General features: G+C 48.6%; 1 protein-coding gene across 1 annotated transcript in view; it reads left to right on the forward strand.

Annotated features, from left to right (window-relative positions):
- LOC129811267 (papilin-like) overlaps positions 1 to 27,211 on the forward strand; it is a 116,748-nt gene that overhangs the window by 88,020 nt on the left and 1,517 nt on the right. Inside the window, exons 21-27 of the mRNA XM_055862439.1 lie at positions 794 to 955; positions 5,683 to 5,810; positions 5,889 to 6,012; positions 6,242 to 6,388; positions 16,074 to 16,201; positions 18,481 to 18,589; positions 24,206 to 24,381. Of these exons, the coding sequence (XP_055718414.1) occupies positions 794 to 955; positions 5,683 to 5,810; positions 5,889 to 6,012; positions 6,242 to 6,388; positions 16,074 to 16,201; positions 18,481 to 18,589; positions 24,206 to 24,381 (974 nt within the window). The remainder of the gene's footprint in view (positions 1 to 793; positions 956 to 5,682; positions 5,811 to 5,888; positions 6,013 to 6,241; positions 6,389 to 16,073; positions 16,202 to 18,480; positions 18,590 to 24,205; positions 24,382 to 27,211) is intronic.

The raw sequence follows: 27,211 nt of genomic DNA on the forward strand, positions 1-27,211 counted from the left end.
TCTCTAGACTCCTCCTGTAGACTCCTCCTGTAGACTCCTACTCTAAACTCCTCTTCTAGACTCCTCCTGTAGACTCCTCCTCTAGACTCCTCTTCTAGACTCCTCCTCTAGACTCCTCCTGTAGACTCCTCCTCTAGACTCCTCCTCTAGACTCCTCCTCTAGACTCCTCCTCTAGACTCCTCTTCTAGACTCCTCCTCTAGACTCCTTCTCTAGACGCCTCCTCTAGACGCCTCCTCTAGACGCCTCCTCTAGACGCCTCCTCTTTAATCCTCCTCTAGACTCCTCCTCTAGACGCCTCCTCTAGACTCCTCCTGTAGACTCCTCCTCTAGACGCCTCCTCTAGACGCCTCCTCTTTCCTCCTCTAGACTCCTCCTCTAGACTCCTCCTCTAGACTCCTCCTCTAGACTCCTCCTCTATCTCCAGTAGAAATAGAATGTCACATTTCCATTTCTATGCTGTCTAGCTCTATGATGTCTAGCTCTATGATGTCTAGCTCTATGCTGTCTAGCTCTATGATGTCTAGCTCTATGCTGTCTAGCTCTATGCTGTCTAGCTCTATGATGTCTAGCTCTATGATGTCTAGCTCTATGCTGTCTAGCTCTATGCGGTTACCAAAATAATCAGCATAAAGAGACTTTCCTCTTTTCCCTCTCTCTCTTTCCATGTCTTTCCCTCTCTCTCATCTCTCCATGTTTTCTTTCCCTCTCTCCTCTCTTTCCCTCTTTCTTTCCATGTCTTTCCCCTGTCCTCTCTCCCTCGTGTCCTTCTCAAACCCCAACCCCTCCTCCAGCCTGACCCAGTCAGTGGGGGTGAAGATCGACCAGTCCGACCCGACTACGGTGGAGGCTCTGGTGGGACAGACGGTAGTGTTACCCTGCAGAGTCTCTCCAGCTCCATCCTCCACCATCATAGTGGAGTGGAGGAAGGATGGAGTCCCTCTCTCTACCTTTAGGTGAGCACACTACATTTTTTGACATCTTAATCATTTAGCAGACACTCTTATCCAGAGCAACTTACAGCCATTGAAGGTAGCGAGGTACGGCAACCACATTTCACAATCGTAGCTTATTGAGGAATGTGAAACTCTAATTAAACAGTTTATCAGCAAAATAGGTGGGCGTAAAGAAAAGGGATGTTCCCACACTGATACACTGTGTGACTGTACCTTGGTGTATACTGTAAGTTGTACAGTTGAAGTCGGAGGTTTACATACACTTAGGTTGGAGTCATTAAAACTCGTTTTTCAAACACTCCACACATTTCTTGTTAACAAACTATAGTTTTGGCAAGTCGGTTAGGACATCTACTTTATGCATGACACAAGACATTTTTGCCCACACATTTCCTATGGGATTGAGGTCAGGGCTTTGTGTTGGCCACTCCAATACCTTGACTTTGTTGTCCTTAAGCCATTTTGCCACAACTTTGGAAGTATGCTTGGGGTCATTGTCCATTTGGAAGACCCATTTGCTACCAAGCTTTAACTCCTGACTGATGTCTTGAGATGTTGCTTCAATATATCCACGTACTTTTCCTGCCTCATGATGCCATCTATTTTGTGAAGTGCGTCAGGCCCTCCTGCAGCAAAGCACCCCCACAACATGATGCTGCCACCCCCGTTCTTCACGGTTGGGATGGTGTTCTTCGGCTTGCAAGCCTCCCCCTTTTTCCTCCAAACATAACGATGGTCATTACGGCCAAACAGTTCTATTTTTGTTTCATCAGACCAGAGGACAATTTCTCCAAAAAGTACGATCTTTGTCCCCATGTGCAGTTGCAAACCGTAGTCTGTTTTTTTAATGTCGGTTTTTGAGCAGTGGCTTCTTCCTTGCTGTAAAGGAGTGCGTAACCGGCTGCTGGGAAGTCAGGTGCAGGAGAGCAGAAATGGGTAGCAAACGGAGCCCTATATTGAGGCACACAAAACACGGTACTAAGAAAACTAAACACACGGGTTACAATACCCGGCGCAAACCAGCCTGGAGTACACATACATTTACACATAACAATTCCACACACAGACATGGGGGGAAACAGAGGGTTATACGCAAGACGAGTAATGAGGGAATGCAAACCAGGTGTGCGGGAAAACAAGACAAAACAAATGGAAAATGAAAGGTGGATCGGCGATGGCTAGAAAACCGGTGACGTCGACCGCCGAAAGCCGCCCGAATACTTGCGTACTATTGTTCGTACAGATGAACGTGGTACCTTCAGGCGTTTGGAAATTGCTCCCAAGGATGAACCAAACTTGTGGAGGTCTACAATGTTTTTTCTGAGGTCTTGGCTGATTTCTTTTGATTTTCCCATGATGTCAAGCAAAGAGGCACTGAGTTTGAAGGTAGGCCTTGAAATACATCCACAGGTACACCTCCAATTGACTCAAATGATGTCAATTAGCCTATCAGAAGCTTCCAAAGCCATGACATAATTTTCTGGAATTTTCCAAGCTGTTTAAAGGCACAGTCAACTTAGTGGATGTAAACTTCTGACCCACTAGAATTGTGATGCAGTGAATTAAAAGTGAAATAATCTGTCTGTAAACAATTGTTGGAAAAATGACTTGTGTCATGCACAAAGTAGATGTCCTAACCGACTTGCCAAAACTATAGTTAGTTAACAAGAAATTTGTGGAGTGGTTGAAAAATGTATTTGAATGACTCCAACCTAAGTGTATGTAAACTACAGACTTCAACTGTATCTGTGACCAACAGATGCATATCTGTATTCCCAGTCATGTGAAATTCATAGATTAGGGCCTAATTATAAGGGCACAAGGCTAGACCAAAATGCAGACACAGGCGGCAGATGGTAGAGCTCCAATATTTATTATAACAAAGGGAGTAGGCAAAGGCAGGTCGGGGACAGGCAAGAGTTCATTAACCAGGTCTGAGTCCAAACAGTACCAGGTGATAGGCAGCCTCAAGGTCAGGCCAGGCAAGGGTCAGAAACCAGATTCAAGTCCAAAACAGTACAAGGGGATAGGCAGGCTGGTAGTCAGAACAGGCAGGCGTGTTCGGAGTCAGGACAGGCAGAGTGGTCAGACAGACGTGTTCGGAGTCAGGACAGGCAGAGTGGTCAGGACAGACGTGTTCGGAGTCAGGACAGGCAGAGTGGTCAGGCAGGCTGGTAGTCAGGACAGGCAGAGTGGTCAGGACAGGCGTGTTCGGAGTCAGGACAGGCAGAGTGGTCAGGCAGGCTGGTAGTCAGGACAGGCAGAGTGGTCAGGCAGGCTGGTAGTCAGGACATGCAGAGTGGTCAGGCAGACGGGTTCGGAGTCAGGACAGGCAGAGTGGTCAGGACAGGCGAGGGTCGAAACCAGGAGGACTTGAAACAAACAGAGACTGGGAAAGATAGGAGCAAGGAAAACCGCTGGTTGACTTGGCAAACAAGACGAACTGGCACAGAGAGACAGGAAACACAGGGAAAAATACACTGGTACAGAGAGACAGGAAATACAGGGATATAAATACACTGGTACAGAGAGACAGGAAACACAGGGATAAATACACTGTTACAGAGAGACAGGAAACACAGGGATAAATACACTGGTACAGAGAGACAGGAAACACGGGGATAAATACACTGATACAGAGAGACAGGAAACACAGGGATAAATACACTTGTACAGAGAGACAGGAAACACAGGGATAAATACACTGGTACAGAGAGACAGGAAACACTGGGATAAATACACTGGTACAGAGAGGCAGGAAACACAGGGATAAATACACTGGTACAGAGAGACAGGAAACACAGGGATAAATACACTGGTACAGAGAGAGAGGAAACAGGGATAAATATACTGGTACAGAGAGACAGGAAACACAGGGATACATACACTGGTACAGAGAGACAGGACACACAGGGATAAATACACTGGTACAGAGAGACAGGAAACACGGGGATAAATACACTGGTACAGAGAGAGAGGAAACACAGGGATAAATACACTGGTACAGGGAGACAGGAAACACAGGGATAAATACACTGGTACAGAGAGACAGGACACACAGGGATAAATACACTGGTACAGAGAGACAGGAAACACGGGGATAAATACACTGGTACAGAGAGAGAGGAAACACAGGGATAAATACACTGGTACAGGGAGACAGGAAACACAGGGATAAATACACTGGTACAGAGAGAGAGGAAACACAGGGATAAATACACTGGTACAGAGAGACAGGACACACAGGGATAAATACACTGGTACAGAGAGACAGGAAACACGGGGATAAATACACTGGTACAGAGAGAGAGGAAACACAGGGATAAATACACTGGTACAGGGAGACAGGAAACACAGGGATAAATACACTGGTACAGAGAGACAGGACACACAGGGATAAATACACTGGTACAGAGAGACAGGAAACACGGGGATAAATACACTGGTACAGAGAGACAGGAAACACAGGGATAAATACACTGGTACAGAGAGACAGGAAACACAGGGATAAATACACTGGTACAGAGAGACAGGAAACACGGGGATAAATACACTGGTACAGAGAGACAGGAAACACAGGGATAAATACACTGGTACAGAGAGACAGGAAACACAGGGATAAATACACTGGTACAGAGAGACAGAAAACACGGGGATAAATACACTGGTACAGAGAGACAGGAAACACAGGGATAAATACACTGGTACAGAGAGACAGGAAACACGGGGATAAATACACTGGCACAGAGAGACAGGAAACACGGGGATAAATACACTGGTACAGAGAGACAGGAAACACAGGGATAAATACACTGGTACAGAGAGACAGGAAACACAGGGATAAATACACTGGTACAGAGAGACAGGAAACACGGGGATAAATACATTGGTACAGAGAGACAGGAAACACAGGGATAAATACACTGGTACAGAGAGACAGGAAACACAGGGATACATACACTGGTACAGAGAGACAGGAAACACGGGGATAAATACACTGGCACAGAGAGACAGGAAACACAGGGATAAATACACTGGTACAGAGAGACAGGAAACACAGGGATAAATACACTGGCACAGAGAGACAGGAAACACAGGGATAAATACACTGGTACAGAGAGACAGGAAACACAGGGATAAATACACTGGTACAGAGAGACAGGAAACACAGGGATAAATACACCGGGGATAATAAGCAACACCTGGAGGGGGTGGAGACAAGCACAAGGACAGGTGAAACAGATCAGGGTGTGAAACTAATGAATTTATATAACTTGACTGATTTCCTGATATGAACTCTAACTCAGTAAAATCTTTGATAATCGTTGCATGATGCGTTTTATATTGTTGTTCAGTTTTACTGTATTATAAACTGGGTGGTTCGAGCCCTGAATGCTGATTGGCTGAAAGCCATAGTAAATCAGACCGTATACCATGGGTATGACAAAAACATTTATTTTTGACTCTTCTAATTACGCTGGTAACCAGTTTATAACAGCAATAAGGCACCTCAGGGGGTTTGTGGTATATGACCAATATACCACGGCTGTATCCATGGACCTCCGCATTGCGTTGTGAGAAAGAACAGCCGTTAGCGGTAGCCATATACCACACCCTCTCTGGTCTTATTGCTTATTAAATAACATTTTATGTGTTCTGGGTATATTCTATATACACCAATGTGCTGGATATTTTAAGTGTGTGCAACTGTCAAATCCTTCCCCCAGGCATCATCCGCAGCCCAATGGTTCCCTGTTAGTTGGTCCTCTAACTAAGGCGGACTCTGGTTGGTTGCTCTGTGTGGCAACGCGTGACCGTGAGAGAGATCACCGCTACGTATACCTGTCTGTCTCAGGTATGTAGAGACACGCTTGTCTGTGTGTTTGTTTTACCTTGTGGTTGACCTTGAGCCAAATCCCTGTGTGTTTGACAGAGAACTCCAGAGGGCCCCAGGTAGTACAGGACACGACAGGAAGTCTCCCCCAAGATGGAGCAGACAGGACAGGAGAGACAGGAGTTATACCGCCATCAGTATCTCATCGCCAGCCCTCACCCAAGTAGGAGTCACACACACACACACCGACATACACACACACACACACACACACACACACACACACACACACACACACACACACACACACACACACACACACACACACACACACACACACACACACACACACACACACACACACACACACACACACACACACACACACACATACAACCCCCCCCCTCTCCACATTGTCCCATCCACCATCCTGTCTGTGTGTGATGGTTCAGGTTCAGTATAGACCGATCAGGTTCGTCGTCTGTGGAGGGGAAAGCAGGACAGACGGTCAGACTAGCCTGTAAGATCGTCCCAACCTCAGCGCTCTCCTCGGTCACTCTCCAGTGGACCAGAGAAGGACAGACACTCAACTCTCTCAGGTAACAGTGTTAGTGCTGCTCTGGGGTCAGAGCGATGGATTCAGAGATATTTCAGAGATCCTAATAACTTTTTATTCAGAGATATTTAAAATAGATCTTAATGTCTTTTTATTCAGAGATATTTAAAATAGATCTTAATGCCTTTTTATTCAGAGATATTTAAAATAGATCTTAATGCCTTTATATTCAGAGATATTTAAAATAGATCTTAATACCTTTTTATTCAGAAATATTTAAAATAGATCTTAAAGCCTTTTTATTCAGAGATATTTAAAATAGATCTTAATGCCTTTATATTCAGAGATATTTAAAATAGATCTTAATACCTTTTTATTCAGAGATATTTAAAATAGATCTTAATGCCTTTTTATTCAGAGATATTTAAAATAGATCTTAATACCTTTTTATTCAGAGATATTTAAAATAGATCTTAATGCCTTTATATTCAGAGATATTTAAAATAGATCTTAATGCCTTTATATACAGAGATATTTAAAATAGATCTTAATGCTTTTTTATTCAGAGATATTTAAAATAGATCTTAATGTCTTTTTATTCAGAGATATTTAAAATAGATCTTAATGCCTTTATATACAGAGATATTTAAAATAGATCTTAATGCCTTTTTATTCAGAGATATTTAAAATAGATCTTAATGCCTTTATATACAGAGATATTTAAAATAGATCTTAATGCCTTTATATACAGAGATATTTAAAACAGATCTTAATGCCTTTTTATTCAGAGATATTTAAAATAGATCTTAAAGCCTTTTTATTCAGAGATATTTAAAATAGATCTTAATGCCTTTATATTCAGAGATATTTAAAATAGATCTTAATACCTTTTTATTCAGAGATATTTAAAATAGATCTTAATGCCTTTGTAACGGGTGACGCTCTCCTCATCCTCGGAAGAGGTGAGGAGAGAAGGATCTTCAGACCAAAACGCAGGCTTAGGGAAATAAGCCATCTTTATTAACAACGATGATGGCAAACACGAAACGACACAAAACACTTTCCAAACTACAAAATAACAAAACGACGTTGACGAGACCTGAACATAAACTTACATAACTAAACATAAACTTACGTACAGGTAACAGACGACATCGAAACGAAAACGAAACAAACAAACGCTACAGTCCTAAGTGGTACGAACAGACATACGGACACAGGAGACAATCACCCACAAACAAACAGTGAGAATGCCCTACCTAAATATGACTCTTAATTAAAGGCAAACGCAAACCACCTGCCTCTAATCAAGAGCCATACCAGGCAAACCAAAACCAACATAGAAACAGATAACATAGAATGCCCACCCAACCTCACGTCCTGACCAACTAACACACAAAAACTAACATAAATAGGTCAGGAACGTGACAGTACCCCCCCCACAAGGTGCGAACTCCGGACGCACCAGCACAAAGTCTAGGGGAGGGTCTGGGTGGGCATCTAACCACGGTGGTGGTTCAGGCTCCGGGCGCGGTTCCCACCCCACCATAATCCATCCTAACTTCCTCCCTCCAAGAATGTCCACCCTCTTTTGACCCCCACAAAATTCCCTTAACAACATATCCAATAGGGACAACACCGGGACAGAGAGATAAATCAAGAAAGAGGGATAGATAAGAATATAGAGATAGATGAAGATAGAGAGGGAGATTAGGATAGAGGGGCAACTCCGGACTGAAAGGCAGCTCCGGACAGAGAGACAGCTCTGGACTGATGGGCAGTTCTGGGTATCCAGCCTTTTCAGGCTGAAGGACAGCTCATGGCTGACTGACGAATCTCGATGCTCATGGCTGGCTGACGGCTCTCGACGCTCATGGCAGGCTGACGGCTCTCGACGCTCATGGCAGGCTGACGGCTCTCGACGCTCATGGCAGGCTGACGGCTCTCGACGCTCATGGCAGGCTGACGGCTCTCGACGCTCATGGCAGGCTGACGGCTCTCGACGCTCATGGCAGGCTGACGGCTCTGGCTGCTCATGGCGCTCTGACGGCTCTGGCTGCTCATGGCGCTCTGACGGCTCTGGCTGCTCATGGCGCTCTGATGGCTCTGGCTGCTCATGGCTCTCTGACGGCTCTGGCAGATCCTGTCTGGTTGGCGGCTCTGGCAGATCCTGTCTGGTTGGCGGCTCTGGCAGATCCTGTCTGGTTGGCGGCTCTGGCAGATCCTGTCTGGTTGGCGGCTCTGGCAGATCCTGTCTGGTTGGCGGCTCTGGCAGATCCTGTCTGGCTGACGGCTCTAGCGGCTCCTGTCTGGCTGATGGCTCTAGCGGCTCCTGTCTGGCTGACGGCTCTGTAGGCTCATGGCAGACGGGCGGCTTTGCAGGCTCATGGCAGACGGGCGGCTTTGCAGGCTCCTGGCAGACGGATGGCTCAGACGGCGCTGGGGAGACGGATGGCTCAGATGGCGCTGGGGAGACGGATGGCTCAGATGGCGCTGGGGAGACGGATGGCTCAGATGGCGCTGGGGAGACGGATGGCTCAGATGGCGCTGGTGAGACGGATGGCTCTGGCCGGATACGGCGCACTGTAGACCTGGTGCGTGGTGCCGGAACTGGAGGCACCGTGCTAATGATAAGCACCTTCCTACTAGTGCGGGGAGCAGGGACAGGGCACACTGTATTCTCAAAGCCTACTCTATCCCTGATGCGTGGTACCGGCACTGGTGACACCGGGCTGAGGACAAGCACATCAGGATTAGTAGGGGGAGAAGATACAGTGGGTTCAGGGCTCTGGAGACGCACAGGTAGCTTAGTGCGTGGGGCCGGAACTGGAGGCACCGGGCTAGATACACGCACTACAGGGAGAGTGCGTGGAGGAGGAACAGGGCTCAGGATACGCACTGGTAGCCTAGTGCGTAGTGTATACACTGTAGGTACTAGGCTGGGGCGGGGAGGTGGTGCCGGAAATACCGGACCGTGGAGGCGTACTGGCACTCTTGAGCATTGAGCTTGCCCAACCTTACCTGGTTGAATACCCCCGGTTGCCCGACCAGTGCGGGGAGGTGGAATAACCCGCACCGGCCTATGTAGGCGAACCGGAGAAACCATGCGTAAGGCCGGTGCCATGTATGCCGGCCCGAGGAGACGCACTGGAGACCAGACGCGTTGAGCCGGCCTCATGACACCTGGCTCAATACCCAATCTAGCCCTACCAGTGCGGGGAGGTGGAATAACCCGCACTGGGCTATGCACTCGTACAGGAGACACCGTGCGCTCTACTGCGTAACACGGCGCCTGCCCGTACTCCCGCTCTCCACGGTAAGCCTGGGAAGTGGGCGCAGGTCTCCTACCTGCCCTTGGCCCACTATCTCCTAGCCCCCCCCCAAGAAATTTTTGGGAATTACTTACGGGCTTTTTCGGCTTCCGTGCCAGACGCGTTCCCTCATAGCTCCGGTTCCTCTCCCAGGTAGCCTCTGCTCTCCTCAATGCCTCCACCTGTTCCCATGGGAGGCGATCCCTCCCAGCCAGGATCTCCTCCCAAGTGTAGCAACCCTTTCCATCCAAAACATCGTCCCATGTCCATTTCTCCTTTCTCTCCTGTCCCTTACTCCGTTTCGTTTTCCCTTGCCGCTTGGTCTTAGCGTGTTGGTGGGTGATTCTGTAACGGGTGACGCTCTCCTCATCCTCGGAAGAGGTGAGGAGAGAAGGATCTTCAGACCAAAACGCAGGCTTAGGGAAATAAGCCATCTTTATTAACAACGATGATGGCAAACACGAAACGACACAAAACACTTTCCAAACTACAAAATAACAAAACGACGTTGACGAGACCTGAACATAAACTTACATAACTAAACATAAACTTACGTACAGGTAACAGACGACATCGAAACGAAAACGAAACAAACAAACGCTACAGTCCTAAGTGGTACGAACAGACATACGGACACAGGAGACAATCACCCACAAACAAACAGTGAGAATGCCCTACCTAAATATGACTCTTAATTAAAGGCAAACGCAAACCACCTGCCTCTAATCAAGAGCCATACCAGGCAAACCAAAACCAACATAGAAACAGATAACATAGAATGCCCACCCAACCTCACGTCCTGACCAACTAACACACAAAAACTAACATAAATAGGTCAGGAACGTGACAGCCTTTTTATTCAGAGATATTTAAAATAGATCTTAATACCTTTTTATTCAGAGATATTTAAGAGATCCTAATACCTTTTTATTCAGAGATATTTAAACATATTAAAACCTTTTTAGTTTTGCTTTTCCGTTCAGATTTTATTGTTAATAATCTTTAGTTTTGTTTTCCTCTTATGTTCGTTGTGTTGTAAATATTTGTTTTATTTTCATTGTTTTTTCTTCTTCTGTGAAGTTCATTGCGTCCATGTCTGAAATGTATTATATGAATAAAGTTTGGTTTGATTTAGAGAGCTGGGACATTTAAGGTTTCTACAATCTGATGCATTTTACATGACACTGCAACATTCTATAACAGCCATGTTATCTCCCCCATTAACATGACACTACAACATTCTATAACAGCCATGTTATCTCCCCCATTAACATGACACTACAACATTCTATAACAGCCATGTTATCTCCCCCATTAACATGACACTACAACATTCTATAACAGCCATGTTATCTCCCCCATTAACATGACACTACAACATTCTATAACAGCCATGTTATCTCCCCCATTAACATGACACTACAACATTCTATAACAGCCATGTTATCTCCCCATTAACATGACACTACAACATTCTATAACAGCCATGTTAGAACCTCATTAATATGACACTACAACATTCTATAACAGCCATGTTAGAACCCCATTAACCTGACACTACAACATTCTATAACAGCCATGTTATCTCCCCCATTAACATGACACTACAACATTCTATAACAGCCATGTTATCTCCCCCATTAACATGACACTACAACATTCTATAACAGCCATGTTATCTCCCCCATTAACATGACACTACAACATTCTATAACAGCCATGTTATCTCCCCCATTAACATGACACTATAACATTCTATAACAGCCATGTTATCTCCCCCATTAACATGACACTACAACATTCTATAACAGCCATGTTATCTCCCCCATTACCAAGACACTACACCATTCTATAACAGCCATGTTATCTCCCCCATTAACATGACACTACAACATTCTATAACAGCCATGTTATCTCCCCCATTAACATGACACTACAACATTCTATAACAGCCATGTTAGAACCCCATTAACATGACACTACAACATTCTATAACAGCCATGTTATCTCCCCCATTAACATGACACTACAACATTTTATAACAGCCATGTTATCTCCCCCATTAACATGACAATACAACATTCTATAACAGCCATGTTATCTCCCCCATTAACATGACACTACAACATTCTATAACAGCCATGTTATCTCCCCCATTAACATGACACTACAACATTCTATAACAGCCATGTTATCTCCCCCATTAACATGACACTATAACATTCTATAACAGCCATGTTATCTCCCCCATTAACATGACACTACAACATTCTATAACAGCCATGTTATCTCCCCCATTAACATGACACTACAACATTCTATAACAGCCATGTTAGAACCCCATTAACATGACACTACAACATTCTATAACAGCCATGTTATCTCCCCCATTAACATGACACTACAACATTCTATAACAGCCATGTTATCTCCCCCATTAACATGACACTACAACATTCTATAACAGCCATGTTAGAACCCCATTAACATGACACTACAACATTCTATAACAGCCATGTTATCTCCCCCATTAACATGACACTACAACATTCTATAACAGCCATGTTATAACCCCATTAACATGACACTACAACATTCTATAACAGCCATGTTATCTCCCCCATTAACATGACACTACAACATTCTATAACAGCCATGTTATCTCCCCATTAACATGACACTACAACATTCTATAACAGCCATGTTATCTCCCCCATTAACATGACACTACAACATTCTATAACAGCCATGTTATCTCCCCCATTAACATGACACTACAACATTCTATAACAGCCATGTTATCTCCCCCATTAACATGACAATACAACATTCTATAACAGCCATGTTATCTCCCCATTAACATGACACTACAACATTCTATAACAGTCATGTTATCTCCCCCATTAACATGACACTATAACATTCTATAACAGCCATGTTATCTCCCCCATTAACATGACACTACAACATTCTATAACAGCCATGTTATCTCCCCCATTAACATGACACTACAACATTCTATAACAGCCATGTTATCTCCCCATTAACATGACACTACAACATTCTATAACAGCCATGTTATCTCCCCATTAACATGACACTACAACATTCTATACCAGCCATGTTATCTCCCCCATTAACATGACACTACAACATTCTATAACAGCCATGTTAGAACCCCATTAACATGACACTACAGCATTCTATAACAGCCATGTTATCTCCCCCATTAACATGACACTACAACATTCTATAACAGCCATGTTAGAACCCCATTAACATGTCACTATAACATTCTATAACAGCCATGTTATCTCCCCCATTAACATGACACTACAACATTCTATAACAGCCATGTTATCTCCCCCATTAACATGACACTACAACATTCTATAACAGCCATGTTATCTCCCCATTAACATGACACTACAACATTCTATAACAGCCATGTTATCTCCTCCATTAACATGACACTACAACATTCTATAACAGCCATGTTATCTCCCCCATTAACATGACACTACAACATTCTATAACAGCCATGTTATCTCCCCATTAACATGACACTACAACATTCTATAACAGCCATGTTATCTCCCCCATTAACATGACACTACAACATTCTATAACAGCCATGTTATCTCCCCCATTAACACGACACTACAACATTCTATAACAGCCATGTTATCTCCCCCATTAACATGACACTACAACATTCTATAACAGCCATGTTATCTCCCCATTAACATGACACTACAACATTCTATAACAGCCATGTTATCTCCCCCATTAACACGACACTACAACATTCTATAACAGCCATGTTATCTCCCCCATTAACATGACACTACAACATTCTATAACAGCCATGTTATCTCCCCCATTAACATGACACTATAACATTCTATAACAGCCATGTTATCTCCCCCATTAACATGACACTACAACATTCTATAACAGCCATGTTAGAACCCCATTAACATGACACTACAACATTCTATAACAGCCATGTTAGAACCCCATTAACATGACACTACAACATTCTATAACAGCCATGTTATCTCCCCCATTATCATGACACTACAACATTCTATAACAGCCATGTTAGAACCCCATTAACATGACACTACAACATTCTATAACAGCCATGTTAGAACCCCATTAACATGACACTACAACATTCTATAACAGCCATGTTATCTCCCCCATTAACATGACACTACAACATTCTATAACAGCCATGTTATCTCCCCCATTAACATGACACTACAACATTCTATAACAGCCATGTTAGAACCCCATTAACATGACACTACAACATTCTATAACAGCCATGTTAGAACCCCATTAACATGACACTACAACATTCTATAACAGCCATGTTAGAACCTCATTAACATGACACTACAACATTCTATAACAGTCATGTTATCTCCCCCATTAACATGACACTATAACATTCTATAACAGCCATGTTATCTCCCCCATTAACATGACACTACAACATTCTATAACAGCCATGTCATCTCCCCATTAACATGACAATACAACATTCTATAACAGCCATGTTATCTCCCCCATTAACATGACACTACAACATTCTATAACAGCCATGTTATCTCCCCCATTAACATGACACTACAACATTCTATAACAGCCATGTTATCTCCCCCATTAACATGACACTACAACATTCTATAACAGCCATGTTATCTCCCCCATTAACATTACACTACAACATTCTATAACAGCCATGTTATCTCCCCCATTAACATGACACTATAACATTCTATAACAGCCATGTTATCTCCCCCATTAACATGACACTACAACATTCTATAACAGCCATGTTAGAACCCCATTAACATGACACTACAACATTCTATAACAGCCATGTTATCTCCCCCATTAACATGACACTACAACATTCTATAACAGCCATGTTATCTCCCCCATTAACATGACACTACAACATTCTATAACAGCCATGTTATCTCCCCCATTAACATGACACTACAACATTCTATAACAGCCATGTTATCTCCCCCATTAACATGACACTACAACATTCTATAACAGCCATGTTAGAACCCCATTAACATGACACTACAACATTCTATAACAGCCATGTTATCTCCCCCATTAACATGACACTACAACATTCTATAACAGCCATGTTATCTCCCCCATTAACATGACACTATAACATTCTATAACAGCCATGTTATCTCCCCCATTAACATGACACTACAACATTCTATAACAGCCATGTTATCTCCCCATTAACATGACACTACAACATTCTATAACAGCCATGTTATCTCCCCCATTAACATGACACTACAACACTCTATAACAGCCATGTTATCTCCCCCATTAACATGACACTACAACATTCTATAACAGCCATGTTATCTCCCCCATTAACATGACACTACAACATTCTATAACAGCCATGTTATCTCCCCCATTAACATGACACTACAACATTCTATAACAGCCATGTTATAACCCCATTAACATGACACTACAACATTCTATAACAGCCATGTTATCTCCCCCATTAACATGACACTACAACATTCTATAACAGCCATGTTATCTCCCCCATTAACATGACACTACAACATTCTATAACAGCCATGTTATCTCCCCCATTAACATGACACTACAACATTCTATAACAGCCATGTTATCTCCCCCATTAACATGACACTACAACATTCTATAACAGCCATGTTATCTCCCCCATTAACATGACACTACAACATTCTATAACAGCCATGTTATCTCCCCCATTAACATGACACTACAACATTCTATAACAGCCATGTTATCTCCCCCATTAACATGACACTATAACATTCTATAACAGCCATGTTATCTCCCCCATTAACATGACACTACAACATTCTATAACAGCCATGTTATCTCCCCCATTAACATGACATGGAGAATATTTAAACAATGATGTATCACTGAATGTCTCAAATTTAGAACAATTTTGTCCCAACTCTCTAAACTGTGGCTAAGGTTATTCTAGTCAACACTTTTGTAGCATATTTTATGTAAAACTACATTCAGCGAGTAGTCAGTCAGTGTTGCACGACACATCTCTACGTGGCCCACAGTAAGACCTGTCTTCCCTTTTTACTCTAAGCCAGAGTCGAAAGAGAAAATGTCCATTTTATGAAAATGTTGAGGGCAATGTTATGCCTTGTTTTATTACTGTTCGGATGAGTTCAACTCGATTGTCATGAATGTGACTGTGATCGGTTGCTTCTGCCCCGTGCGTAAATGTGATTGGTTGCTTCTGCTGCCCCGTGCGTAAATGTGATTGGTTGCTTCTGCCCCGTGCGTAAATGTGATTGGTTGCTTCTGCCCCGTGCGTAAATGTGATTGGTTGTTGTTATGCAGACATGCACAGCACGCGGACGGCACCCTTGTGATTGGCCAGTTGACGTCAGATGACTCAGGTGTCTACACCTGTACAGGCTCTACCCACAGTCAACTGGAACAGAGACAGCTCACGCTCAAAGTACAAGGTGATTGGCTTCAGACACACCTGTCTCACATACCTGGCTTCAGACACACATGTCTCACATACCTGTCTTCAGACACACCTGTCTCACACACCTGCCTTCAGACACACCTGTCTCACATAACTGACTTCGGCCATACCTGTCTCACTGGTGCACATCTGTCTTTCACACCTGTGTTACAAACGTGAATTACTAGGAAACACCTGTCTCACCTCTGTTAAACCTGTCTCACCTCTGTTACACCTGTCTCACCTCTGTTAGCCCTGTCTCACCTCTGTTACACCTGTCTCACCTCTGTTAGACCTGTCTCACCTCTGTTACACCTGTCTCACCTCTGTTACACCTGTCTCACCTCTGTTACACCTGTCTCACCTCTGCTAGACCTGTCTCACCTCTGTCACACCTGTCTCACCTCTGTCACACCTGTCTCACCTCTGTTACACCTGTCTCACCTCTGTTACACCTGTCTCACCTCTGTCACACCTGTCTCACCTCTGTCACACCTGTCTCACCTCTGTTACACCTGTCTCACCTCTGTTACACCTGTCTCACCTCTGTTACACCTGTCTCACCTCTGCTAGACCTGTCTTACCTCTGTCACACCTGTCTCACCTCTGTTACACCTGTCTCACCTCTGTTACACCTGTCTCACCTCTGTTACACCTGTCTCACCTCTGTTACACCTGTCTCACCTCTGTCACACCAGTCTCACCTCTGTCACACCAGTCTCACCTCTGTTAGACCTGTCTCACCTCTGTTACACCTGTCTCACCTCTGTTACACCTGTCTCACCTCTGTCACACCTGTCTCACCTCTGTCACACCTGTCTCACCTCTGTTATACCTGTCTCACCTCTGTTAGACATGTCTCACCTCTGATAAACCTGTCTCACCTCTGATAAACCTGTCTCACCTCTGTTAGACCTGTCTCACCTCTGTTAAACCTGTCTCACCTCTGTTACACCTGTCTCAACTCTGTTACACCTGTCTCACCTCTGTTACACCTGTCTCACCTCTGGTACACCTGTCTCACCTCTGTTAAACCTGTCTCAACTCTGTTAAACCTGTCTGACCTCTGTTAGACCTGTCTCACCTCTGTCACACCTGTCTCACCTCTGTTACACCTGTCTCACCTCTGTTAGACCTGTCTCACCTCTGTTAAACCTGTCTCACCTCTGTTAAACCTGTCTCATCTCTGTTAAACCTGTCTCACCTCTGTTAGACCTGTCTCACCTCTGTTACACCTGTCTCACCTCTGTTAGACCTGTCTCACCTCTGTTAGACCTGTCTCGCCTCTGTTAAACCTGTCTCACCTCTGTCACACCTGTCTCACCTCAGTTAGACCTGTCTCACCTCTGTCACACCTGTCTCACCTCTGTCACACCTGTCTCACCTCTGTCACTCCTGTCTCACCTCTGTCACACCTGTCTCACCTCTGTTAGACCTGTCTCACCTCTGTCACACCTGTCTCACCTCTGTTACACCTGTCTCACCTCTGTTACACCTGTCTCACCTCTGTCACACCTGTCTCACCTCTGTCACACCTGTCTCACCTCTGTCACACCTGTCTCACCTCTGTCACACCTGTCTCACCTCTGTTAGACCTGTCTCACCTCTGTTACACCTGCCTCACCTCTGTCACACCTGTCTCACCTCTGTTAGACCTGTCTCACCTCTGTCACACCTGTCTCACCTCTGTCACACCTGTCTCACCTCTGTCACACCTGTCTCACCTCTGTTACACCTGTCTCACCTCTGTCACACCTGTCTCATCTCTGTTAGACCTGTCTCACCTCTGTTACACCTGCCTCACCTCTGTCACACCTGTCTCACCTCTGTTAGACCTGTCTCACCTCTGTCACACCTGTCTCACCTCTGTCACACCTGTCTCACCTCTGTTAGACCTGTCTCACCTCTGTCACACCTGTCTCACCTCTGTCACACCTGTCTCACCTCTGTCACACCTGTCTCATCTCTGTTAGACCTGTCTCACCTCTGTTACACCTGCCTCACCTCTGTCACACCTGTCTCACCTCTGTTAGACCTGTCTCACCTCTGTCACACCCGTCTCACCTCTTTCACACCTGTCTCACCTCTGTCACACTTGTCTCACCTCTGTCACACCTGTCTCACCTCTGTTACACCTGTCTCACCTCTGTTACACCTGTCTCACCTCTGTTAGACCTGTCTCACCTCTGTTAGACCTGTCTCACCTCTGTTAGACCTGTCTCACCTCTGTTAGACCTGTCTCACCTATGTTGTTGTATTGTGTGCATTTCCAAGGAGACCTGAGGATCACCATGGCCCCTAACAATGTGCAGGTGTCTCAGGGCGGCACGGCCCAGCTCCCCTGTGTGGTGTCTGGGGACAACGTCAGCGTCGGCTGGTCCAGGTGAGATATGGAGCTGTGGACGGTTCTACTTTCCATTGGAGCAGTGTCCTCATACACAGGGCAGATATTACAATACACCGTATGATGAACTAGAACGTAGAGCTAGAACATAGAACTAGAACGTAGAGCCAGAACGTAGAACTAGAACATAGAGCTAGAACGTAGAACTAGAACGTAGAACTAGAACGTAGAGCTAGAACATAGAGCTAGAACATAGAGCTAGAACATAGAGCTAGAACATAGAGCCGAAACATAGAGCCAGAACATAGAGCTAGAACATAGAGCTAGAACATAGAGCTAGAACATAGAGCTAGAACATAGAGCCGGAACATAGAGCCAGAACATAGTGGATAGAGCTAGAACATAGAGCTAGAACATAGAACTTGACCAGATCTTAATTAGGAGCTGAATATGTTGTAGCTTCTCTGGAATGGGAATAAATAGACCAAAAATGTTTTTCTCGTTTTCCCTAACTTATGCCTTCTATCCCTCCATCCCTCCACCCCTCCATCCCCCCATCCCTCCATCCCTCCATCCCTCCACCTCTCCATCCCTCCATCCCTCCATCCCTCCATCCCTCCACCTCTCCACCTCTCCATCCCTCCATCCCTCCATCCCTCCATCCCTCCACCTCTCCATCCCTCCATCCCTCCATCCCTCCACCCCTCCATCCCCCCATCCCTCCACCCCTCCACCCCTCCACCTCTCCACCCCTCCACCCCTCCACTCCTCCACTCCTCCACCCCTCCATCCCTCCACCTCTCCATCCCTCCACCCCTCCATCCCCCCATCCCTCCACCCCTCCATCCCCCCACTCCTCCACCCCTCCATCCCTCCACCTCTCCATCCCTCCACCCCTCCATCCCCCCATCCCTCCACCCCTCCATCCCCCCATCCCTCCATCCCTCCATCCCTCCACCCCTCCATCCCCCCATCCCTCCATCCCTCCATCCCTCCATCCCTCCACCCCTCCATCCCTCCACCCCTCCATCCCCCCATCCCTCCATCCCCCCATCCCTCCACCTCTCCATCCCTCCATCCCTCCACCTCTCCATCCCTCCATCCCTCCACCTCTCCATCCCTCCACCCCTCCATCCCCCCATCCCTCCATCCCTCCATCCCTCCATCCCTCCACCCCTCCATCCCCCCATCCCTCCATCCCTCCATCCCTCCATCCCTCCACCCCTCCATCCCTCCACCCCTCCATCCCCCCATCCCTCCATCCCCCCATCCCTCCACCCCTCCACCCCCCCATCCCTCCATCACTCCATCCCTCCATCCCTCCACCCCTCCATCCCTCCACCTCCTCCATCCCTCCACTCCTCCACCCCCATCCCTCCACTCCTCCAATCCTCCACCCCTCCATCCCCCCATCCCTCCACCCCTCCATCCCCCCATCCCTCCATCCCTCCATCCCTCCACCCCTCCATCCCCCCATCCCTCCATCCCTCCATCCCTCCATCCCTCCACCCCTCCATCCCTCCACCCCTCCATCCCTCCACCCCTCCATCCCCCCATCCCTCCATCCCTCCACCTCTCCACCCCTCCACCTCTCCATCCCTCCACCTCTCCACCCCTCCATCCCTCCACCCCTCCATCCCTCCACCCCTCCATCCCTCCATCCCTCCATCCCTCCACCCCTCCACCTCACCACCCCTCCACCCCTCCACCTCTCCACCCCTTCATCCCTCCACCCCTCCACCCCTCCACCCCTCCACCTCTCCACCCCTCCACCTCTCCACCCCTCCATCCCTCCACCCCTCCATCCCTCCACCTCTCCACCCCTCCACCCCTCCATCCCTCCACCCCTCCACCCCTCCATCCCTCCATCTCTCCACCCCTCCACCCCTCCACCCCTCCACCTCTCCACCCCTCCACCCCTCCATCCCTCCACCTCTCCACCTCTCCACCCCTCCACCCCTCCACCTCTCCACCTCTCCACCCCTCCACCTCTCCACCCCTCCACCCCTCCACCTCGCCACCCCTCCACCTCGCCACCCCTCCATCCCTCCACCCCTCCATCCCTCCACCCCTCCACCCCTCCACCCCTCCACCTCTCCACCCCTCCACCTCTCCACCCCTCCACCCCTCCACCTCTCCACCCCTCCACCTCTCCACCCCTCCACCCCTCCACCTCTCCACCCCCCATCCCTCCAACCCTCCACCCCTCCACCTCGCCACCCCTCCATCCCTCCACCCCTCCATCCCTCCACCCCTCCACCCCTCCACCCCTCCATCCCTCCACCCCTCCACCTCTCCACCCCCCATCCCTCCACCCCTCCACCCCTCCACCCCTCCACCTCTCCACCCCTCCATCCCTCCACCCCTCCACCCCTCTATCCCTCCATCCCTCCACCCCTCCACCTCTCCACCCCCCATCCCTCCACCCCTCCACCCCTCCACCCCTCCACCTCTCCACCCCTCCATCCCTCCACCCCTCCACCCCTCTATCCCTCCATCCCTCCATCCCTCCATCCCTCCATCCCTCCACCCCTCCACCTCACCACCCCTCCACCCCTCCACCTCTCCACCCCTTCATCCCTCCACCCCTCCACCCCTCCACCCCTCCATCCCTCCACCTCTCCACCCCTCCACCTCTCCACCCCTCCACCCCTCCATCCCTCCACCCCTCCACCTCTCCACCTCTCCACCCCTCCACCTCTCCACCTCTCCACCCCTCCACCTCTCCACCCCTCCACCCCTCCACCTCGCCACCCCTCCACCTCGCCACCCCTCCATCCCTCCACCCCTCCATCCCTCCACCCCTCCACCCCTCCACCCCTCCACCTCTCCACCCCTCCACCTCTCCACCCCTCCACCCCTCCACCTCTCCACCCCTCCACCTCTCCACCCCTCCATCCCTCCACCCCTCCACCTCTCCACCCCCCATCCCTCCATCCCTCCACCCCTCCACCTCGCCACCCCTCCACCTCGCCACCCCTCCATCCCTCCACCTCTCCACCCCTCCATCCCTCCATCCCTCCACCCCTCCATCCCTCCACCCCTCCACCCCTCCACCCCTCCACCTCTCCACCCCTCCACCTCTCCACCCCTCCACCTCTCCACCCCTCCACCCCTCCACCTCTCCACCCCTCCACCTCTCCACCCCTCCATCCCTCCACCCCTCCACCTCTCCACCCCCCATCCCTCCATCCCTCCACCCCTCCACCTCGCCACCCCTCCACCTCTCCACCCCTCCATCCCTCCACCCCTCCACCCCTCTATCCCTCCATCCCTCCATCCCTCCATCCCTCCATCCCTCCACCCCTCCACCTCACCACCCCTCCACCTCGCCACCCCTCCACCCCTCCATCCCTCCATCCCTCCACCCCTCCACCTCACCACCCCTCCATCCCTCCACCTCTCCACCTCTCCACCCCTCCACCTCTCCACCCCTCCACCCCTCCACCCCTCCATCCCTCCAGCCCCCCATCCCTCCATCCCTCCATCCCTCCATCCCTCCACCCCTCCATCCCTCCACCCCTCCATCCCCCCATCCCTCCATCCCCCCATCCCTCCACCTCTCCATCCCTCCATCCCTCCACCTCTCCATCCCTCCATCCCTCCACCTCTCCATCCCTCCACCCCTCCATCCCCCCATCCCTCCATCCCTCCATCCCTCCACCCCTCCATCCCCCCATCCCTCCATCCCTCCATCCCTCCATCCCTCCACCCCTCCATCCCTCCACCCCTCCATCCCCCCATCCCTCCATCCCCCCATCCCTCCACCCCTCCACCCCCCCATCCCTCCATCTCTCCATCCCTCCATCCCTCCACCCCTCCATCCCTCCACCTCCTCCATCCCTCCACTCCTCCACCCCCATCCCTCCACTCCTCCATCCCTCCATCCCTCCATCCCTCCACCCCTCCATCCCTCCACCCCTCCATCCCCCCATCCCTCCATCCCTCCACCTCTCCACCCCTCCACCTCTCCATCCCTCCACCTCTCCACCCCTCCATCCCTCCACCCCTCCATCCCTCCACCCCTCCATCCCTCCATCCCTCCATCCCTCCACCCCTCCACCTCACCACCCCTCCACCCCTCCACCTCTCCACCCCTTCATCCCTCCACCCCTCCACCCCTCCACCCCTCCACCTCTCCACCCCTCCACCTCTCCACCCCTCCATCCCTCCACCCCTCCACCCCTCCATCCCTCCATCTCTCCACCCCTCCACCCCTCCACCCCTCCACCTCTCCACCCCTCCACCCCTCCATCCCTCCACCTCTCCACCTCTCCACCCCTCCACCCCTCCACCTCTCCACCTCTCCACCCCTCCACCTCTCCACCCCTCCACCCCTCCACCTCGCCACCCCTCCACCTCGCCACCCCTCCATCCCTCCACCCCTCCATCCCTCCACCCCTCCACCCCTCCACCTCTCCACCTCTCCACCCCTCCACCTCTCCACTCCTCCACCCCTCCACCTCTCCATCCCTCCACCTCTCCACCCCTCCACCCCTCCACCTCTCCACCCCCCATCCCTCCATCCCTCCACCCCTCCACCTCGCCACCCCTCCACCTCTCCACCCCTCCATCCCTCCACCCCTCCACCCCTCTATCCCTCCATCCCTCCACCCCTCCACCCCTCTATCCCTCCATCCCTCCATCCCTCCATCCCTCCATCCCTCCACCCCTCCACCCCTCCACCCCTCCACCTCTCCACCCCTTCATCCCTCCACCCCTCCACCCCTCCACCCCTCCATCCCTCCACCTCTCCACCCCTCCACCTCTCCACCCCTCCACCCCTCCATCCCTCCACCCCTCCACCTCTCCACCTCTCCACCCCTCCACCCCTCCACCTCTCCACCTCTCCACCCCTCCACCTCTCCACCCCTCCACCCCTCCACCTCGCCACCCCTCCACCTCGCCACCCCTCCATCCCTCCACCCCTCCATCCCTCCACCTCTCCACCCCTCCACCCCTCCACCTCTCCACCCCTCCACCTCTCCACCCCTCCATCCCTCCACCCCTCCACCTCTCCACCCCCCATCCCTCCATCCCTCCACCCCTCCACCTCGCCACCCCTCCACCTCGCCACCCCTCCATCCCTCCACCCCTCCATCCCTCCACCCCTCCACCCCTCCACCCCTCCACCTCTCCACCCCTCCACCTCTCCACCCCTCCACCTCTCCACCCCTCCACCCCTCCACCTCTCCACCCCTCCACCTCTCCACCCCTCCATCCCTCCACCCCTCCACCTCTCCACCCCCCATCCCTCCATCCCTCCACCCCTCCACCTCGCCACCCCTCCACCTCTCCACCCCTCCATCCCTCCACCCCTCCACCCCTCTATCCCTCCATCCCTCCATCCCTCCATCCCTCCATCCCTCCACCCCTCCACCTCACCACCCCTCCACCTCGCCACCCCTCCACCCCTCCATCCCTCCATCCCTCCACCCCTCCACCTCACCACCCCTCCATCCCTCCACCTCTCCACCTCTCCACCCCTCCACCTCTCCACCCCTCCACCCCTCCACCCCTCCATCCCTCCATCCCTCCACCCCTCCACCCCTCCATCCCTCCATCCCTCCACCTCACCACCCCTCCATCCCTCCACCTCTCCACCTCTCCACCCCTCCACCCCTCCACCTCTCCACCCCTCCATCCCTCCTGTAGGAACGGTGTCCTTGTACGACCAGATGGTGGGCGTGTTCAGATGTCATCCGATGGTAGTCTGATCTTGAATAACGTGCAGCCGGCAGACGAGGGTTCCTACACCTGTAACGCCTACACTGGGACATACTCTGTCAGCGCCACAGCTGAAGTACGCATCAACAAGGCCTCACAGCAAGGTAACTAACTGATGATGACCACTCAGCTAACCCTCAGCACAATCAATCAGTCTCAAACTGTCCTAAAAGTCCATTCACAACATATGAAACAGTGTTAAACACTCTCTCTGTTATTCTGTCTTTCTCTGTCTCTCTCTCTTTATGTCTCTCTCTCTCTCTCTCTCTCTGTCTCTCTCTCTCTCTCTCTTTATGTCTCTCTCTCTCTCTGTCTCTCTCTCTCTCTCTCTCTCTCTCTCTCTCTCTCTCTCTCTCTCAATTCAATTCAATTCAATTCAATTTGCTTTATTGGCATGACGTAACAATGTACATATTGCCAAAGCTTATTTACAATATAAAAATGAGAATCAAAATGGTCAACGGGACAACAGTAACAACAATAACTAAGTGTCAAAATAACCATACATTCAACAATAACAATAAACATACAGTAGAGTACATGTGCAGGTTGATTGGTCTGTCAGACACTGTCCCTCAACTTATGGCAGGCAGCAATGTAGTGCGCTGCCAACCCACAGCTCTCTGCGTCCTCCCCCAACAGGACGGGTAGCCTATCCTCATCAGAGAGGTCTTTGAAACCTTGAATAAGAGTTTCAAATTTGGGGAAATGACACTCTCTAATTGTTTTATATTTTTGACATTTTGTCAGGAAATGCAGCTCCGTCTCAGGTTCTGCTGTTGTGCAGTGGTTGCACAGCCTTTCCTCTACAGGGAGCCAGGTTTTCCTGTGTCTACCCTTCTCAATGGCAAGGCTGTGCTCACTGAGCCTGTACTTTGTCAAGGTTTTTCTAAGGTTTTGATCAGTAACCATAGTCAAATAGTTAGCCACGGTGTACTGTCGATTTAGGGCCAGATAGCACTGCATTTTGCTCTGTGCTTGTGCTTGTGTTTCCCAATAAGCAATGTAGTTTTGTTTTGACTGTGTTGTAATTTGGTTTATTCTGATTGATTGGATGTTCTGGTCCTGAGGCTTCAGTGTGTTAGTAGAACAGGTTTGTGAACTCAGCCCCAGGACCAGCTGGATGAGGGGACTCTTTTCTTTGCTCAGCTCTTGGTATTGCAGGGCTTGGTAGTGATATGAGAGGGGGTCACTGTATTTTAGATGTTTCCAAAACTTAATTGCTCTTTTTTGAGTTTTTATTATTAGTGGATATTTGCCTAATTCTGCCCTGCATGCATTGTTTGTAGTTTTCCTCTGGACATGTAGGAGAATCTTACAGAACTCTGCATGCAGGGTTTCAATGGGATGTTTGTCCCATTTGATGAAATCTTGTTTTGCAAGTGGACCCCACACCTCGCTGCCATAAAGTGCAATTGGTTCAATGACATATTCAATTAGTTTTAGCCAAATTTTAATAGGTATTTCAATTTGAATTTGCTTTTTAATTGCGTAGAATGCCCTGCGTGCTTTCTCTCTCAGTTCATTCACTGCCTCATTAAGGTGTCCAGTTGAGCTTATTTTTAAACCTAAGTAATTGTAGTGTGTGCAGTACTCTATATATTTTGTACCAATTGAGAACTTTGGTCTAATTCCCTGAGATCTGGATCTTCTCTGGAAAATCATTATTTTAGTCTTTTTGGGGTTTACTGCCAGGGCCCAGGTCTGGCAGTACTGCTCTAGCAGATCCAGGCTCTGCTGTAGGCCATGTGCTGTGGGTGACAACAGGCATAGGTCATCTGCGAAGAGTAGGCATTTAACCTCTGAATTATGGAGACTAACACCAGGGGCTGAGGATTTATCTAGAATAGTGGCCAATTCGTTGATGTAAATATTGAAGAGTGCAGGGCTCAGATTACAACCCTGACGAAGGCCCCGCCCCTGGTTAAAGAATTCTGTTCTTTTCTTGCCAATTTTAATGCTGCACGTATTGCCAGTATACATTGATTTAATTATGTCATATGTTTTACCCCCTACACCACTTTCAATAACTTTGTAGAACAGTCCTGTGTGCCAAATAGAATCAAATGCTTTTTGGAAGTCGATAAAGCAAGCGTATATTTTGGTATTATTTTGGTGGACATGTTTACCTATCAGGGTGTGTAGGGTGTAAATATGATCGGTCGTGCGATGTTTTGGTATAAATCCAATTTGGCTTTTACTCAAGACATTGTGCTTATTAAGGAAGTTTAGAACTCTTACATTTATAATACTACAGAAAACCTTCCCCAGGTTACTGTTCACACAAATGCCTCTGTAATTGTTAGGGTCAAATTTGTCTCCGTTTTTAAAGATTGGGGTTATGAGTCCTTGATTCCAGATGTCAGGGAAATAACCTACACTCAGGATCAAATTAAACAGTTTTAATATGGCCAATTGAAATTTTGCACTAGTGAGTTTGAGCATCTCATTTAGGATGCCATCAGGTCCGCATGCCTTTTTAAATTTGAGAGCCTGAAGTTTCTTATAGAGCTCCTGGTCAGTAATTGGGGAGTCCAGTGGATTTTGGTTGTCCTTTATAGCTTTTTCTAATCCATTCAACTTCTCATGAATTTGGCGTTGTTCTGCGTTTGTGTCAATTTGAACGGTGTTGTAGAGTGTTTTAAAATGGGTTGTCCATATGTCACCATTTTGTATCGCTAATTCCTCTTGTTTAGATTTCTTTAATTTTTTCCAATTTTGCCAGAAGTTGTTTGTGTTTATGGACTCCTCAATTAGCATCAGCTGCTTTCTGTTGTACTGGGCTTTTTTGGTTCTGAGTGTACGTTTATAGAGTTTTAAAGTCTCACAGTAATGAAGGCGTAATTCACCATTATTTGGGTCTCTGTGCTTTTGGTTGGATAGTGTTCTAATTTTTTTTCTTATAATTTTACAATCTGCATCAAACCAGTTGTC

Source organism: Salvelinus fontinalis, chromosome 15, assembly GCF_029448725.1.
Source record: "Salvelinus fontinalis isolate EN_2023a chromosome 15, ASM2944872v1, whole genome shotgun sequence".
In the NCBI taxonomy this organism is placed as follows: domain Eukaryota; kingdom Metazoa; phylum Chordata; class Actinopteri; order Salmoniformes; family Salmonidae; genus Salvelinus; species Salvelinus fontinalis.